At 33.3% G+C, this 19070-nt stretch overlaps 1 protein-coding gene across 1 annotated transcript in view; it reads left to right on the forward strand.

The window, feature by feature from the left end:
- The window catches only part of LOC149795570 (uncharacterized), a 64298-nt gene extending 49866 nt beyond the window's left edge, over nt 1-14432 (forward strand). The window contains exons 19-23 of the mRNA XM_089965402.1: nt 3359-3484; nt 4059-4254; nt 11081-11185; nt 11463-11559; nt 13740-14432. Of these exons, the coding sequence (XP_089821528.1) occupies nt 3359-3484; nt 4059-4254; nt 11081-11185; nt 11463-11559; nt 13740-13797 (582 nt within the window). The 3' untranslated portion in view covers nt 13798-14432. The remainder of the gene's footprint in view (nt 1-3358; nt 3485-4058; nt 4255-11080; nt 11186-11462; nt 11560-13739) is intronic.
- Nucleotides 14433-19070: the final 4638 nt, after the last annotated feature.

Raw genomic sequence — 19070 nt, forward strand, 5'->3', positions numbered from 1 at the left:
TGACAGCCACCTCACATGGAAACAGCACATTGAACAACTCACCCAAAATTGTAACAAAGATCTCAATTTACTCAGGAACATCACAGGGACTGACTGGAGATCCAACCAGGAAACCCTCCTCATGATATATAAAACCATAATTAGATCAAAACTGGATTACGTTTGCCAAGCATATAACTCGGCTAAGCAACCTGTACTACAAAAACTTGACACTATCCAGAGAAAAGCCTTACTATTATGCACAGGAACACTCCCCTCAACATCATTAGAAGAACTACAAATACTAACAGGAGAACTACCCTTAAAATTATGTAGGCAAGAACTGCTCCTCCGATACTCCATTTGATTAGATACCCACCCAGACAACCATCCCACCGAAATAGCTATAAATAAGTGTAAAGTTGTCTTCAAACCCAAAATCATACCCACCACACCAAGTGGCAAAGTAATCCTTGAACTAAGAGAAAAGATACCTCTACTAAAAAAACAGGTAACAAACAATACAGACCAGAACAAATCACCATGGTTACAAAAACCACCAAGGATTAACACTGAAGCTACCAAATTAGGCAATAAAGAAGGACAAGAAAACTTACAAAAACCTGTACTGGTAAACGAAATCAACCAAAAATACCCGGACTATGTTAAAATATATACTGATGGATCAAAAACAAACAACCCACCAAGAACAGCAGCAGCAATAGTCATCCCTGAATTCAATATACAAACAGGATCCAGATTACCTGACTATTGCTCCATTTACACCACTGAATTCTGGGCTATACTTGAATCACTACAATGGATCAAAGACAACCAAATACCTAAAGCATTCATTATAAGCGATTCCCTAAGCGTTATCAAATCGATCCAAAATTACAATACACACTCTAGGGAACAATTCCTCGACAGAGCATGTCAATTAATCGATGATCTCATCACAGCACATCAGTTAGTCAAGCTCATGTGGATACCGTCGCACATTGGAATCTCTGGCAACGAAACAGCAGACAAAGTTGCACAAACCAAACTAGGAGATCAAAACTCTATCAAGCTTAACTATAGCTCTACAGAAGCACTAAGCTTCGCACAAACATATATAGACCAAACATGGCAAGAATTTTGGAACTCCTCCACAAAAGGTAAAAAGCACCACAAAACCAAAAAAAATGTAGATAGGAACATACAGCTACCTAAGGGTACCTATTTAGAACAGAAAACCATAAACAGGATAATAACTGGAAAAACTAAACTAGCAAGCAGTTTTGGAAGGTTTATAGGACCCAAACCAGCAACCATTAACTGCTTTAACTGCCACACCACCGAAGATCTACACCACGTATTCAATATATGCCCAAAATATCAACCCGCTCGGAAAATATTTATCAAAAACCAAAAAGAGATTGGATCACCACACACATACCCAGAGTTACTTATGGACTGTAATAAAAATAAACAATCAGCATATAAAAATATAAATCAATTCATAGACTCAGCAGGACTTAGGAATAAAATATAATTACTATCCCCACAAAACCAAAAGACCCAGTAACTAGCTAAATAAATTTAGAAGCCACCACATAAAACTCCATAACATATCATTCAATTTTATAAAAGTATTCATAAATAATTCACTTACGAAGCACCTATAAAAACTAAGGAAACCGCAAAATCGGATGTCCTAGATGTCCTTAATGAACCGAGTAATCAGCTAGGACTCCGGTCCTAGATGTCCTTAACGAACTGTGTAATCAGCTAGGACTCTGGTCTCTTGCTAAATAAAGTATAAATAACATTCAATCTCTATAAACATTAATTAATAAATAACTTAAAGAGGCAATATCTAAAAACTTATAAATAACTTAACGTAGGAAGCACACCCTAAACACCTCGACTAGTAATACCATAATAACCTTGAAAATCTTTCTTCATACATGATTTCTACTAAGAACCTCTATAAACAGAATAGAACGTCCCCCCCACCTTTTAGAACATTTTGAAGAAGAAGAAAAAAAAAATCCAAAAAAAATAGCAAGAAACACCAGGCAAATGCAACAAGAAACCAGCGATGTAAAGCAAGCAGGACCGTTCCCGAGCTCTCCTTTCCATTAATGACAGCCAACCATTCAACTGTAAGGGACCTTTATGGACCCACAGATTGAGGCCAAACTATCAGGGTTCCTTGAATCCATAAAAACCTGGGGGAGGTGGCACCATTCCCTTCCCCAGGAACAACTAGCCGGCTGCGGTGCAGTCAGAAAAAAGTGGCACATGCACAGTTGTGCGCATGCCACTATAATTAAACTCAACAACAACAACAACAATGTAATGAATGTATATTTTTTTGGTTATATGCTTTGCTTTGAAAGACAATCTTTATGTTATGAAATGATATTGATATCAGAACTGGGTCATATTTGTAGAAATTGTTCTAGTGGGATTTATCACCAGTAGCACTACATTGCACATGATGAACAATCCGTCAAAGTTTTACAAAGAAAAATGAAAGCAAACACTAGAAATGCAAACAGATTTCTTTATTTTGAAAGAACATTGAAATATGATCATGCCAGTTATCTTTATTGGCAAGAAAGGATATATTACAACCTAGTTTACCTACATAACCCACTTCCGACCAGCATTGCACTTGATAGATGCATCAATATACAATCATGACAATAAATTTCCCAGACAAAATATTTCTGTAAAATTGGTAATTTACTTTAATACATGAATTATCTGAAGAGTAAAGTACAGTTTTTTTTGTCTAGATAGTCTGTCAATGACAGTAGTAAGACTGCTTGTTGACAGTTAATAATTAGTTTTTAGAAACAGAGTGGAATAAACTACTGTTATTGGGCTAAATTGTATTGAATAGTGTCTGAAAGAACAAATCATTTTAATGCATAGAATATTTAAGAGAATATTAGACCAGCATGAAAGGTATGTACATAAACTTAAGTAACAGCAAATCCAGAACCCAAAATGACATATTTCTGACACATTTAATTATTCAATATACGTACATCAAAAAAAAATTTTTTTTTTGTTGCTAAGACTTATTATAGTTTCTTTGAATGATTTTTATGTTAAAATTGACCAACTTCTTTCTGCCTTGCTGGTTTTCAGTAATTAAATAAATGTCTGGTAAGAGCCATTCAAATTTTTGGGTCATTGACCTTGAAACATATCAACAATAAATTAATAGTGATTAGGAATATCATCCTTAAAATGAAGTTTAAAGTCCAAGTAATTTGTTTATTTAAAGAAAATATTTATTCTTCCTCAACCAGGGAGTACCTGTAGTTCCATTTGCTTTGATGTAAATTATTGTATCATTTGGACGAATTTTTATTTGCAGGAGGATGACCTTGAGACACTACAGATGAGCTATACATCCTTTAGTGAAAACAAGATCTCAAGCCAGCTGGTGGCCCATTTTCTCATACATCTCATCCTCAAGTACAGAGAACCCAGATTCCTGGATGTGAGATAGTTTCATTCTTATTTCATCAATTTCAGCACATTGTTTCATTATCTGTTTGTACATTTCATTTGTCTCAAAGAACTTTTATGGAAAATGGTTTCTTCATTTCCTGTCTATCTATCTATCTATCTATCTATCTGTCTGTCTGTCTGTCTGTCTGTCTGTCTATCCATCCATCCATCCATCTGAAAACATCATTGTCATCTATTCATCTTTATGAAATATCGTATCAAACATGACTGTCCTGCTTCAGTCATTGTAGATGAACCTGTTACAAGAAAGGGTCTACAATATCTTTGAAGATATTACCTTTCTGCCCTACCCCTCCTCCCTTTGCTTTACATCCTAGTCAGAAATCTTTGCTGTCATCTGCTAATTCACATGAAACATCAATATGATGACCTTTCCTTAATCATTGTTGATGAAGTTGACATTATAAAGGAAAATGAGTTTCCATTAAATAACCATCAGTAGTGTTCTTTATATTTAAGTGTTGCTAAGACAGGTTTTAATGAACTTTAATATAAAAATCTTTGATTTTGATAGATTTCTCTACACTTTATGTCTTCTGCAGATGGAGAATCGACTGATCCCTTTCCAGAGTGCTGATGCTCAGCAACCAGCTATGTCTGAAAAGGAGTTCAAGGATGCTGTCGATAATATTCTTCCACTGGCCAATGATAAGTTGCGGCGTAAACTTTTTTTTGAGGCTGAGAAACTCCTCAGATTGGAGGGCTTTGCCAACTGTGTGCCAATCATGAGGTTAGCACGTATCCTTTGGCATGGTGTTGGAACTTGTGTCGATCTTACAAGCTGAAATCAGTTTGCATTGTAATTCTGTGAATTTTCATGAGCATCAGTTTTGGTTGTTTGGATAAAAGTTACATTTTTATTTTGTACTGAAATTAATAGATGGGGAAAGAAATCCTATTGTTACTACAGAAAAATCATTGTTTGTTGGATCATTAAAGTTAGGAAGCATGAAATCGACAATAATTGAAAAACGTAAAGTCACAATAGATCAGTGAAACTCCAGGGATGAAGCATCTATGGAACAGTAAATTATAGCTGGATGATTCAGGTTCTTTTGCCTTATATATATATATATTTATACCACATACATTAAAAATAACATGGCATTTAAAGTGTTGTTATAAAGCAAATTGATATACCAACACTATTGATATATCAAATTGTGATCTGCCCAAGGCGCAATAATACGAACATATAAACATTCTTTCAACTACAGGCCTATAGATCAATGGTGAATTTCTACTCATTCATTAATCATAAATGACATATGAAAATAATGATAAAAAGTATTAATTGTCCCTGTTTTCTAAATGAAATTAAACTGGTACACAATTTCATTGGAATCCTTTTTTTTCCATTCCCCATTCCCCTCTGGTGCGTAAGGGACAAAAAAAAAAGCAAAAATCTGGAGTGAGAGCAAAAAACATGCTGGACAAAAACATTAAACCAAGTAACCTACAGTAAATCTGGTTCATTGTAATGGTATGTTTATGCTTTCCATGAGATCTGTCTAGTTTTTGTAATATCAATGATACATAGTTGCAATCACCAGTCGACACTAAGCCTACATGTTAAATTTGTCGGTTACGAGCTTATGAGGGACATATACTGTAGTGTATTTAATGCTTTGTTGTTGTTGATTCTTAAACCTATTATAATCTTCTAAAATTCAATTATTAATTATTAAATATAAAAATTACCCCTCCCCTCTTTGGATTATCATAGCTAGATACCAGCGAAAATACGAACGTTGGGGATTTTTTTAGTCAAACCATCCAAAGAAGAGAGAGAGAGAGAGAGAGAGTGGCATCATTAAGGGGTGTGTGGACTGCACTGGGTGACACATTCAGAGGGGGTGACACCAAAATGACTGTTTATAAAAAAAATTAAATTTTTGAAGGAAGTTGATGAGGGTGAGACCATGAGTTACTGCACTGGGTGACACCTACCCTAGTGACACCACTGAGAGACAGAGAGAGAGAGAGAGAGAGAGGGTCTTTTGAAATGTTCATTAAAGCAGAATAATGACTTAGATGAACTGTCAATACATTAAAATATTTTAATTACCTCTTGTTGGTTCATCATTTTGCTTAGTTTCTATTCCATGCTAATTTCCATATGCCAGTACATGAATGCCTGACAGTTCAAGTTCAGTGTACAAGAACCAACTGTTTTTGAAGTGCACTGTTTTCTTCATAAAAACCATATTTCATGTTTTAATCATGAGTTTGTCTTATATTGATTTAATAAATATGAATAAAAATAGAAACTCAGAAAGAAAACAATCAACTTATTAATTTGCATATGTAATTGTGAACAATAAGAAAAATCGTAGAACTTGCTTTTTAGTGGGCACACTCACAGGAATGTGAGGAATTCAATCACTTGGTCAATACACAGTTACCAGGAGCATATCATAACTCCATTTAAAGTGCAAATGTGTGTATTTGTATGTGGTATAAATAAAATATATGTATAGTATGTATGCTGTATCAATGATATATCACTTGTATAAAATTTTCATTGAAAGGAAACTTGGCAAGCCTCGTTTCCTTTAATGAAAAATGTATACATCTCACAGTATATCATTGATACAGCGTACATACTAATAATAATAATAATAATGCTTTATTTATAGAGGGTGACTCATTAGTCAAGGACTATTCTCCCTTGAGGCCCTCTTAAGGAGAGTATAACAATGCACATTATATGAAGATAGCAATAATTAGTGTTTATTTTAACATGTTTAATATTAAAATACTAAATTCCTTTATCTATTAGAAACACATGCATGCTCATGATATCTTTTCTTAAATACTCTAATATTTTCAGCAGATTGTACATGTAGTGGAAGCTTATTCCACAGAACTGTACCAGAGTATTGGAAGCTCTTTTTAAATTGCTCTGTTCTTGGTTTTGGTACTAGAAGGTTTCCATGTGATATTGATCTCAACTGGTATTGTGCTGAAAAAGGCCTGAATAAGTCCTGAAGATACTCTGGTGCAGTTCTATGTAGACATTTATATAAAAGAACTGCCTTGTGAAAATCTATCCTGTCATATATTGTGAACCATTTGAGTTCTGTAAATAATGCTTTTGAGGGATGATCAACAGATGCATCTAAAATTACACATGCTGCTCGTTTCTGAAGTTTATAAATCCTGTCAAGCTCAGATTTAGTACAGTTTCCCCATACATTAGAACAATAATCCATTATTGGAAGAATATATGACTTGTAGTATAGACTGCAAGTTTCCATAGGTAAATATTTCTTGATTCTGCTGAGAAGGGCAATTTTGGATGACAGTGTTTGACAAAGCTTATCAATATGGTCATTCCATAATAAATTATTATCTACGGACACACCTACAAGCTTTTCATGTTTGACATTTTCTAATGAATGATTATTTATTGCAAGAGATAGTTTTGGGTTCCCTAACTTGTGTAGCTTTTGTGATGTCCCCAAAATCATACATTTTGTTTTACCTTCATTAATTACCACCTATTTTGTTGTGCCCAGTTTTGGACTCTAATAAGGTCTGAGTTTAATCTCATTTGGATAACTTCAGTATCAGAACTAGATGTATACAAGGTTGCATCATCTGCAAACAAATCTGTATTTGTGGATTCATTATTTACTGGTAGATCATTGATATAGATAAGGAAGAGGAGTCTGTATGTACTATACATACATACATACATACATACATACATATATATATATATATATATATATATATATATATATATATACACACATACATACATACATACATTTATATATATATATATATATACACATACATGCACACACACACACACACACACACATATATATATATATACACACATACATACATATATACATACATACATACATACATATGAATGTTATCAAAATCCATTTCCTTTTCTTGATCAACAAAGTGGCAAGCGATTTATATTTGGAGAAGAAATGGTTGATAATTTGAAAACATTTTTGTGATACTTTAAACAAAGTCACCTTTAAGGGTGCACCATAGTAAAGTCTCATGCGTACCTCTGGATGTCAGGGCAACATTTAAAATGTAATCTGTGACAGTATATCATATACTCTGTCTGCATTTGATTTAAATTTTGTATGATTCTTATCCCTTCTTTAATTCATCATTTAGTCATACAGTGAGAGATGTACATAAGAACATTAAAAACTGATGGGCATCACAGCAATTCATTCAGTGATAACTATTTATTCAATCGCCTTATTAAGACCTGTCTGGCAGAAGGGGTTCAAAACTGCAAGTACTTAGTGTTACAAGTCTATGCTCTTAAAATAAGTAACAGAAAAGAGTGCAGACAACAAGCTTTGTAAAATTTAACAAATAATTTATTTCCCTTGAATACAAAGTAAAAAATTAGAAAAATTAACTTACAGTTTTACAAATTAAATCCAAATTGTAATCCAAGAATTAAAAAACACAAGTCCTATCAATGAAAAGTGAATCTCAGTTCAAATCCTGATGAAATTCAAGATGGAAGGCGATGATGTCTGTAATAGCCAGCGCTGTACTGATATGTCAACTGTCTCTTGTTGAATCACAGAAAATATTCCAGTTTTGAATTCCATATAAATTCTAGTGAATGTCTTTGTCCAAGAATTATACCAGAGCAACTTTAATATTTCCTGAGAAAATAATAACTTGAATTCAATAATTTGAAGAAAATAAAAATTTAGCCCAAACTGGTCACAACATAATAAAACTTAACGTATCAAATGTTTAAGCCTGACTGACAAGCCTTTATCACAACATCAGTTACATGCCTAATTAAGACGCAAAACAGATTCCCAGATTAGGGACAAAAGTTCATTCTTCTGGAAAAAAAATAGAAGTTTGTTTACTAATTGACACATGATACTTGTCATGTCATCCAGGTATAACCTTGACACAATGATTCTTACTCTGAGAAACATATTTTTAAATAAGTTGTTTACCAAAACTGTTACTGATTTTGGAACAAGATCAGCAACTAGATACAATGTTTCAATTCCAGACAAAGTCAAATATAGTAAATAATGTTACATTACAATAGCATGTAATGGAATTTTTAAAAAAATCTAACAAACAAACAATTAAATTAAATATGCATAACACTTAGCATCTCATTAGAAAAATACAATTTTTGTCTCCCAGTCCCCTTGACATGGTCGTGTTTATCAAAACATAATGTCCATTAAATCTTATGAAAAAAGAGAGACGTTGATGACACCATGATTTATATCAGAGTGTAACCTATACAAAAAGTAGTTAGATGTACGTCATATTAATAGACATCATCGTAGTTTATGAAATTAATAGATACAGAGGCAATTAAAAGGTAAAGGTGGTCAGAGATAAAGAAACCACAGCTCCACAAATTGCTTAATTGCCTGAGAATATCCTGGTGATTTTGTGTCTTGAGTTCTTGCAGCACTGCTGTGGGAGATCCCATTTTGTTAATTTATAGGTACAACACACAGATTGGAAAAACCCAATTGCTTGATGTTCATTAAATCAAACAAATGCATATGAAAGAAATGTAAGCTATTAATTCCCTTGCCTGAATGCTTAGGCCATCTTGTTAAAGTTTATTGACAAGTGCATGATCAGCACCAACATTTCTTTGAAGGTGGATTTTGCTCCATATATATATAATGCAAAACATAATTAGATGGGATAGTGCAACTCTGTTTGAAGGGCAGGATGTCACAATGAAGGGTAGAATGTCAGTTTGAAGGACAGAATGTCAGAATGAAGGGCAGAATGTCAGAATCCAGCTGTGACTCATGTTAGGATAAGCAATCTAGCAAGCAAGTCCAGCAAACGAAACTAAATTTCAGAACTCTTTGTTGATGGAGTTTGAATTTGTGAAGTGCAGTAACAAGGAGGAGCAATTTATTCATTGCAAACACCATATGAACATGGGCAGCTGTTAGCTACCTTCAGGAAAACTAAGATTTTACATTCTAACTAATGTGGCTATTGCATATTTGATGTGCCTTCATTGCTGGAGGATCATTTTCAATGCAGAGGAAAATTTAACAACAGTTTTTAATGCATACAAAGATGACACATCACCTTCAAATTCTCCACTGAACTGTTCTGAGCAGCAAAGTTTGGATCTAGTTAAAGACTGTTCCACTGTCCAATGGATTTTAAAGATAAAAACATGGTATATTTGCTATTTACTACCATAGTGATTGTTATTATGTGTCTGCACACATGTTTATGTATGTGGTGATGTTTAAAGACAATTTTAAATCTGCTTACTTTCTTCATTTAAAATGGAATTGAATTGCATTAAAGAAAGCCAATATTTTTTTCTTTTATTTAGATTTGAATTTTCATCCATTTTCTATACGCTTGTATGGGTCAGTAACTTACAGTCTTAAGAACCCACAAACATTGGCTGGATGGTGGGAAGATGTAGGGGTGGTCTTTCAAGACAAGTTCTACTATAATACAGTTTATTTTTTTTGTAAAGTCTGACATACTGCCAGCTGTCTGATATGCCCGTTTATGATGGGATTCACAAACTGACCATACAGCTGTACAATCCATATATGTGTGAGCTGTATTTTATTTCAGCTTGAAATGAAAGCACTCACTTGTTGAATGTGGGATTTATTATGAGATGAAATGGTATGAAATAGACCAGACTTGAAGGGTATAATTGTTTAAAATTATATTCAATCCCTTGTCTTTCACTTGCATGAAAGACAAGTGCTCTACAGCTTCACAACTCGTACTGCATGAAAGACAAGTGCTCTACATCTTCACAATTCGTACTGCTTGAAAGACAAATGCTCTACATCTTCACAACTCGTACTGCTTGAGGTATTGTCCATCTCAGGAACTAGAGTAGGAATGCCAGAAGCTTTTGTTAGTTTGGCGGGGATTAATTTTACTACTTGTGAAGCACAGGAATCATGCACCGTGATCGATCACTCACTCACTCACTCACTCATGACAAACGTGTACATTGGTACATGACACGAGTCCTGGGTCACATTTGTTAACATTCATAATAGAAGGAAAATCAAAACTTTCAGAAAATTAATGAGGAATTCAGAAGAACAAAAAGTAAAGATACTTACTTTTTTATGGAATTTTTCCTTATTTCATACATTGGCATGCAGTATTGAGATTTTTAAAAGCATAGCCAAGCTTGACAGTTTAGTTTTGAATCTTCAGAGAAATCAGCACTAACTTTAACCATCTGCATTTGTGCAACCGTGATGTAAAAATTGGCAACTAATTTTGATTTGTAATGAGAAACTCTTGGCTATAGGTTTAATAACATCCATCTGAAGTTCACACTGGTCAGATTAGCCAATCATTGGTAATTTCTATTAAATTAAGTTACTTCTATGTGTAGAAGTTGCCCTTCCCAGACACACACACACACACACACACACATTTGAGATGATAATATTTTACATTTTAAAAAATAGGAAATTTTAGAACATAGATTTATTTCACATTTGTGTGATGCTGTACCGCCCCAAATATGAAGACCAAATTTATACTTCTTGACTATGTCCAGAGATTACCAGTTACCTGGCTCTATTGCAAATCACAGCTGTCATTAAAGAGACAATACACAAGCGAGTAAAAGAATGGAGAGAGCGACCCAGCAGCTCAGGATCAAGTAAGTCTATTACTGTAAATGAAAACATTCTCATTGGCATACAGCTTTGGAAAATTTAGGAAGACAGCTAAATTTGAAAATCTATAATGGCACTAGTTTTTCAGTATTTATAATTCAAATGAGCAAATAAAAAATATGCATTTTGCAAATCTGATAAATTGATTGAATTCACAAAAATTGTTACAGCACCAAAAGTATTAGAATTTAAAGTACTTTTATGTCTTGCCTATATGGACAAGAACATTTGGTAGGTAATTTTCTTTTTCTTCTATTTCAGCACGGGTTGTGCATGAACATGAGGCCCAGGTTGTACAGAGTGATGAAAGATTGATTACAATGTCTACCATCAAAATCTTGACCACTAATATAACAAGGTAATAATTATGAATAGTATTTACCTGTGTGTAAAACATACCCACCTGTAAATGTGTAATCCAGATCCACTGTGTTGCATCTCCTCAGATTGTCGTTTTTCATTATGATATACTTCAAACAGTATCAGAAGTTTTGTCAGAGGTGGAGATAGTGGAAAGAGTGCAAAGTATTGGTTTTGTTTTAATAATAAACACTTGTAAATCTTTTTATTTTGAAAAAAAACCAAAAAATTCAGGAATTCCGTGGATTTGAATAAATCTCCATAATTTCATCAAAGGTAAAGAAAGACTCCTATCAGAGGAAGTTAACACATTATAATTGTGCTTTAATCCATCCCTGCTACCTATTAAATATTCTGTGAAACATTTGATTGTTGGTAAACAAGCAGGAAGAAAGATATTTTTTTAAAACAATAATTTGGGGAGAATTTTTTAAAACTTTGGTAAAGTTCGAATCAGGACCAGATTCTCTAAACATATTAGATTCTTATCATCAAATTATGATTGAAATATGTTTTTATTTTTTGCGAACATTATGCACATGTAATGGTGAACAAAAAGTATCTTAACTTTACCTATGGATAGTCTTGCAATATCTGTGAGGATAATGTGAGGATTTCCTCAACTTTAAGAAATCCTGATATAGTTTTTTAAGAATTAACAATTTCCATAAAACTGAAGTATTTTCATTATTTCTGTTATCTCTACATCTGAGTATAATCTCACTATTGTCAAAAAGTATTGCAAGGTAATGTAAAGAATGCATTTACCAGCAATAAAAAGAGAAGTTAGTGAAATCAGTGCTTGGTTTCACAAAACATTTCCTGTGATTCAGAAATCAGGGCTTGGTTTCACTAAACTTCTCCACTGAAATCAGGGCCTGGTTTCACAAAACATTTACAGTGAAATCGGGGCTTGGTTTCAATAAACTTCTCTACTGAAACCAGGGCCTGGTTTCACTAAATGTATCCAATGAAATCAGGGCTTGGTTTCTCTAAACTTTTCCAATGAAATCAGAGCTTGGTTTCACTAAACTTTTCCAATGAATTCATGGCCTGGTTTCACAAAATTTTTCCAATGAAATCAGGGCCTGGTTTCACAAAACATTACCAGTGAAATCGGACTTGGTTTCACTAAACTTCTCTACTGAAATCAGGGCCTTGTTTCACAAAACTTTTCCAATGAATTCATGGCCTGGTTTCACAAATTTTTTATGGCCTGGTTTCACTAAACTTTCTAATGAAATCAAGGCCTGGTTTGGCTAAATCTTTTTAATGAAATCAGGGCCTGGTTTCACTAAACTTTTCTAACGAAATAATTTCCTGGTTTCACTCTCATCGTATTGAGTTTTACAATATCTTACTTAGTACAGAATCAAAAGTTTTTAAGTTAGCTTGTTGTGCAGGACAAGTGTTTTGTATTGTTTACTTGTCCAGCATCAGTTTTACTTATCCTACATTGTACATAATGATGAAATCATAAAATGCAACTTGTCCAATCTTAGCAGCTTGAAAAAAGTTACTCGCCTCTCATCACTTTCTTCTTATAAATAGGAATGGACATGTGGAATTTTCAAGCCCATTTGAGGCAGAAATTATTAAATGGATGTAAAATCACATTTTAGTTATAAAATATAAAATTTAATGCATGAAAACCTTTTTCCTTTATTAATTGTTTTAAAAAATGAGTTGAATTTTTCAAACTCAGGGAAATCAGGAAAATTTCTTCCAAGATATAGTAAGATTGTTTATGGCAAGTTAAATATTGTATTGCTGCATTTTATTCCCTGATGCATCCTGAATAATAAGTTTCTTGTTGTCTTTCAACCCATATTGTCATACATTTGACAAACTAATTCAAATACAATAACTGTAATAATTTGGTTCTGGAGTTCATAGTGGTACCCATGTTATATCTGAATTGTGTTATATCTGGAAGAATGTTATAAATGGGGAGCGTTTTAATTAATAACAATAATAGACTTTATTTATTCTCAATGGAGTGTTGAGTTGAAGATGAGTATTATGAATGCCTGCAAGAGAGTGGCATATAATGCTGTATAACATTTATATGATGTTGATAATGACTAAGTCAGAATTATATTTATCACATGCTGTCATGATGCAGTGTAATAACAACATTATCAGTTTCTTTTCTAACTTTGCTTCACTTTATTGCAGGAGAAACAAACTGAGAGAACAAAGATATGAACTAGCATCAAGTGGTCCAGAATGGTGAACAAGGGATTGTTTGAAAATGTGTATAGCACAAATCACTGATGGGCAATGATCAGATCTTGGAACAAAGTGTTTCTATGATAAGAGATTTTATATGATTTGACATGAATGTGATTGGACTTGGGAACATTTCACCATTGGCACTTCTTTATGCAAAGCTGGCAGTGTTTTTGTACAAGAGTTTGCTGAGCTAAAGAAGAGTTTTTAAAACATTTTCATGAAAATGTGCTTATTTTTTAAATTTTTAATCAGTAATATATTGGGCCTCTGGCCCGTAATACACAAAACAGAACGAACTTTATTAGTTTAAAGTGCCATAGATATCAGTGTAAAAATGTCTTAGTTCAGATTATAAATCAGTGTAAAATTATAACATGTTTTATGTTTAATTTATGAATTGAAGCAAGCAAGAAGATAAATCACTGGTATGAAGTAAATCTAAAGAAAGTTGACTATATACAAACAAATCTAAGGATAACCTAATAAATTTCAGACTTAAACCATTTCAGAGATGAGAATTTCACTGAGATGCAGAGCTGTATGCAGATATTATTATATTATTAAATGTTTGTGATTGTGTATTTAACAAAATGTATAATTTCTAACCACGTGCAAAATAAAGTCTGAAAAACTGTATTCTAACTTTGTGAGTGACTGAGTACAAATTTACACTTTAATAAATACCCAAGCATGAACATTTAATCATTTAATTCCAATTTTCCACCTTTCTGCCATCAGATCTTTGGATTTTATCAAAATGCATTCATTTTCATATGACTTGTAGTTTTCTTTCTTAAATATTCTCTTCACACAGCATCAGAATACCTAGTTCTGTCCTTGCATTTCAATGGTTATCAATCAACATCATTTATCATTGATGCAGCACTATGTGTACCATTTTATCTTTGGCAGGCTGGGATGACCTAGCCCTGTTCAAGATCACAAGAAAAGAGTTAACGAGGGTCACTGTGATTTATTTATTGAGTAAATGTATTTCATGCATTTAGCATTTGTTGTTCCTGCTTTCTGGGCAGTTCAATTTTTCCACCCCAAAAATGATGAATCCAATTTTTTGTATCTGCTACTTTTATGTTATTGACCAAGACTTTTATTGAAAACACAAAGTCAAGCAAAAATTCAGTTCTTTATGAAGGTGTATTGGCTCTTGAAACCTACCATATTTTTTGGAGGGGCAACATTGTTGAGAGTTAGGTGTACAGAGGATTTGCAGTTGCAATGTTTGAACTTCTAATTGGAGGTTTTGTCTGCTGTTCCCAAATTTGACCTGAAGAGAAGGTCACAGGTGTTGTTATTATTATGATGTTGTCACAAGGTGACACAGGCAAAGCTTGACAGAAAAGCACTGTATTCCAATTGGGAAGTAAAAGTAGGTCCCAGAATTTACTGTTGTGTAAAAAAAATCCAGATCTGAATCGCATGATCATTTAAAACCAATCACATGGCATAAAACACATCACATGATCATTTAAAACCAATCACATGGCATAAAACACATCACATGATCATTTAAAACCAATCACATGGCATAAAACACATCACATGATCATTTAAAACCAATCATTTGGCATAAAACACATCATAAGAATCACATGATCATTTAAAACCAATCACATGGCATAAAACACATCATAATAATTGGGATTATGATAGATTACTTATCACATACCATTCTTATTGCTCATAAAGGAGAAGAACACAAACTCTGTTAACATGTTAACAGAATAAATATTACTGGCAAACAAAGAAAATGATATTAATCATCTAATAAAGGAACATTAGTCTTAAAATAGAGGTCACAATATCCCTGTAAATTTTATCATAACTTCCAGTTGCTAGCCTTAAGTTTATGCAATGAACAAAAGAGAGATATTCCAGATCATAAGCGTTTTTTGTATTAACTACTGTATGTACAAATGTGAAAATCTAAAATATCACTTGGCCAATTTTGGTAAACCAGATCTTTCCCCTCTTTGCAACAATAGAGAAAGAAATACCTTCCTTTTTCCCACTTCCTGAGCTAGTCAAACATACCTTATATATTCAAGTATGAGTCGAATCCTACTGCAAACTGTAGAGACCCGGATCTGCTGTTGCATAATACATTGGCAGACCAGATCTATGGTTTTTGCAGATAGACCCGTATGCTAATGGTAATATATACAGTAATCAGAACCATGATGCAATGATGGCTCCTTAATTTTATTCAACCAAGTTGCTTCATGTAATCTTAACATCAGATAGAATTGTTGTATCAAGTATATGGTATTCTCATCTTTCAATATTTAATACATTTCAGAAAGTTATAGCTAACAGGTACCTGCCCCTGTCATCATGTATATGTAACTAAAGATACGTGTTATATCAATTTCCTTATCTGAGCTGCTAACATGGGCTTTCTTTTGTCCAGATGAATTTAAAGATGAAAAATAAGCTAGAAATATTTGCAGTAAGTTACATCCACATAATTTGTTTGTCTTTCAAGATTCACACATTATTTAAGATATTCCCCAATTCTAACAACAGTAATTTTAGTTTGTCCTAAATTTAATATCATGCTAGTTTCATCACAGAAATGCTAAATACCATTTATTTGATGTTTTAGGACACACCCAGTATCAAAACACCAATATCGTCTTCCTTGTAATTGCAAAGACTTTTTCAGTGTTTCCTGAAATAGACTGCATTTAAGTTTTAAATGTGAAATTAAATCATTGATAGATACTGAAAATATTATCAAAGTCAGACAACAGCCTTGTCATTTTCCTAAACAATCAGTGAGACCCTTAGAAGTATCCAGATTTTTATATTTCAATATATATCTTTCAGATCCACATTAGAGTTCATACTTTTGGTTTTGGTGATATCCATACTCCTTATTATGTTGTACTTCATCAATGTTTTCAAAAATCAACAAAAATTATTATTAAATCTACCTTTCTTTTTTGATTGAAGAGTAAACGCAAAAGTAAATACTTTCTGCTCATTATTTCAGAAAACTACACTAGTCAAAACTAGCATTAGGGACTGCACTGAGGTAGGAACCAAAATAAGTTTGGATGTATGTTGCTAAAATGTTATCAGTATATTATCAGATCCAGGTGTGTTGTATTGCTAGATATGTAATGTTTAACATTGTGATTTGCTTGTAATTATCAAACTGTTCATCACGTTAGGATTTTAAAAAACTGTATACTTCACAGTGTTGAGAAAACAATTTTTTAAAATACTATTTAGTGTCCGGTCTTTCGCTGGATCTTGTTGTATGAATACGTTCCATAAAGAACTCTAACTGAATTATTATGAAAAATATTACTTTTTTCTGGGTATGAAAGCAAGTAACTGTAAGTCATTGTTTAATATGTTGTTTTATGTAAAAATATTTCTTCAAGATCATAGATGTGAAAAGTGGTCGATAAAATATTGTACAAGTGATGCTTTTCATGGAAGAATATAACAAGGTTTTCGAAATGGTTTACTTCTGTAAATTCTTTTCATGAGACATGGATATACAGAATCATCTTTTCTGCACTATTCCCTCAAATCATGAACTCGTTATATGGAATAAAAATCTCAATGATTAGCAAAGCATACAATTTTTAATGTTTATTACACTTCATTGGGACAAATGTAATGATTAATATCATTAGCATATTTAAACCATTTGAAATTTTGACATTTTTGTTTATAATTTTGTAATAAAAACACTACATTATGCCAGTATTGAGCGTGTGTTGTAAGGGAAGTAACTGTGTTCATTTTTGGTCTGCTGAACCTTTCTCACATGTAAGGGTCAGATAAAAATAATTTTAAAAACAATAAAAACAGAAACTGTATGTTCTCACTTGTGAGTCCAATTCAACTGCCAACTTTAGAGAACCAGATTTGCTATTGTATGCACTGGCAGATATGAGTCTCTTTGGTTTGTTAGAAATAATCAGGAGAACTTACAAGAAAGACCCTAATCTTTGATAGTTGTTGTGGAGGCCTAAGACAGCAGTTGGCCCTGAGCCAGATCCGGTCAGTGACCTGGTTCTATCCATTAAAAATCACTTTTTCATCCTGCAGCCTGGAGGAAGTTGCCCATGACTGGCCTAAACCCATAAAGCTCTTGGTATGAATCTGACTCTTTTGCAACCGAGCTGTTCCATTTCCCAGTAAGAGAGGAAAACTAGGATTTATACAGGAACTGTTACACGGGGGGAGTGAATGTCCCTCTGTATTTGGTTTTCGTTATCTAGGGGTTGACCGCCCTCGATGTTATTGCCCGGTTCGAGTAAATAGAAATATAAGTGGTGAAACTTATAGGTGGAATAGATAGAAATCTGAGCAGGTATATAGAACAAACCAACACGAGCCCCCGTACATGTAAACAAACAATTTAATCAATTACATACAAACACTGTGAAAATTCATTACATCAGGAATGTACTCTACTTTTAGAAATTTAACTTCCACCGAAATACAAAGAAAAACGCAAATAGATTTAAATAAAATAGCCGATCTGTTTACTGATAGATTTAGTTCATCATAGGATCGAGTGAACAATCGAAGTCAACGTCTTGTACGATTTCATAACCTGCTTGTCCTCAGTCTGTTTGCTTCCTCTGTTGCTGTTCAGACCCTTGGATCTCAGGATGAAACTTTCTACCATCCGTCTCAAGACACTCTCAGAATAAGTCTTCAGAAATTAATACGTCGCAGGATTGCGTCATAGGATAATACGTCTCACTGCACTCTTCTCTATGCTTCTCCATATAGGTCTCAGAATGACACCACCTCATTCGTCCCAGAATGATACGTCTCAGGAGCTATTTTCTCCCTTTTAAATAAATATAAATAGAGACAACCTAAATTTCCCGTTATTTATGAAACAGTTAATTCTTCATTATTCTCCCTCATTATCAGATTTCACTATAAGTGCTAAACAGACGCTAAGGCTATCAATCGACTCCACATGTCCTATAATGACCCTAGTTAGTCAAATGGCTAATTTGTTACGCCTTGACCTTACACATTAACACATACGCGAGGCCTGGGGTTCTGAGCCAGCCTCAATTTACACAGCGAATAAATAGGATACATCACATCAATCAATTACTAGATCATTTCCGTCAATACACACTTATTCTTAATCATACATGAAATCTTCTAAATTCGGCGAATTCACACGGATTCTTGTAATCATATTAACTAATATAATTTATTAAATTCTTAAAACATAATTCTTATGCAAACAAGACGACAAATTCAAAC

This window comes from Sinohyriopsis cumingii, chromosome 7 (assembly GCF_028554795.1).
Source record: "Sinohyriopsis cumingii isolate HCF-2022 chromosome 7, ASM2855479v2, whole genome shotgun sequence".
Lineage (NCBI taxonomy): Eukaryota > Metazoa > Mollusca > Bivalvia > Unionida > Unionidae > Sinohyriopsis > Sinohyriopsis cumingii.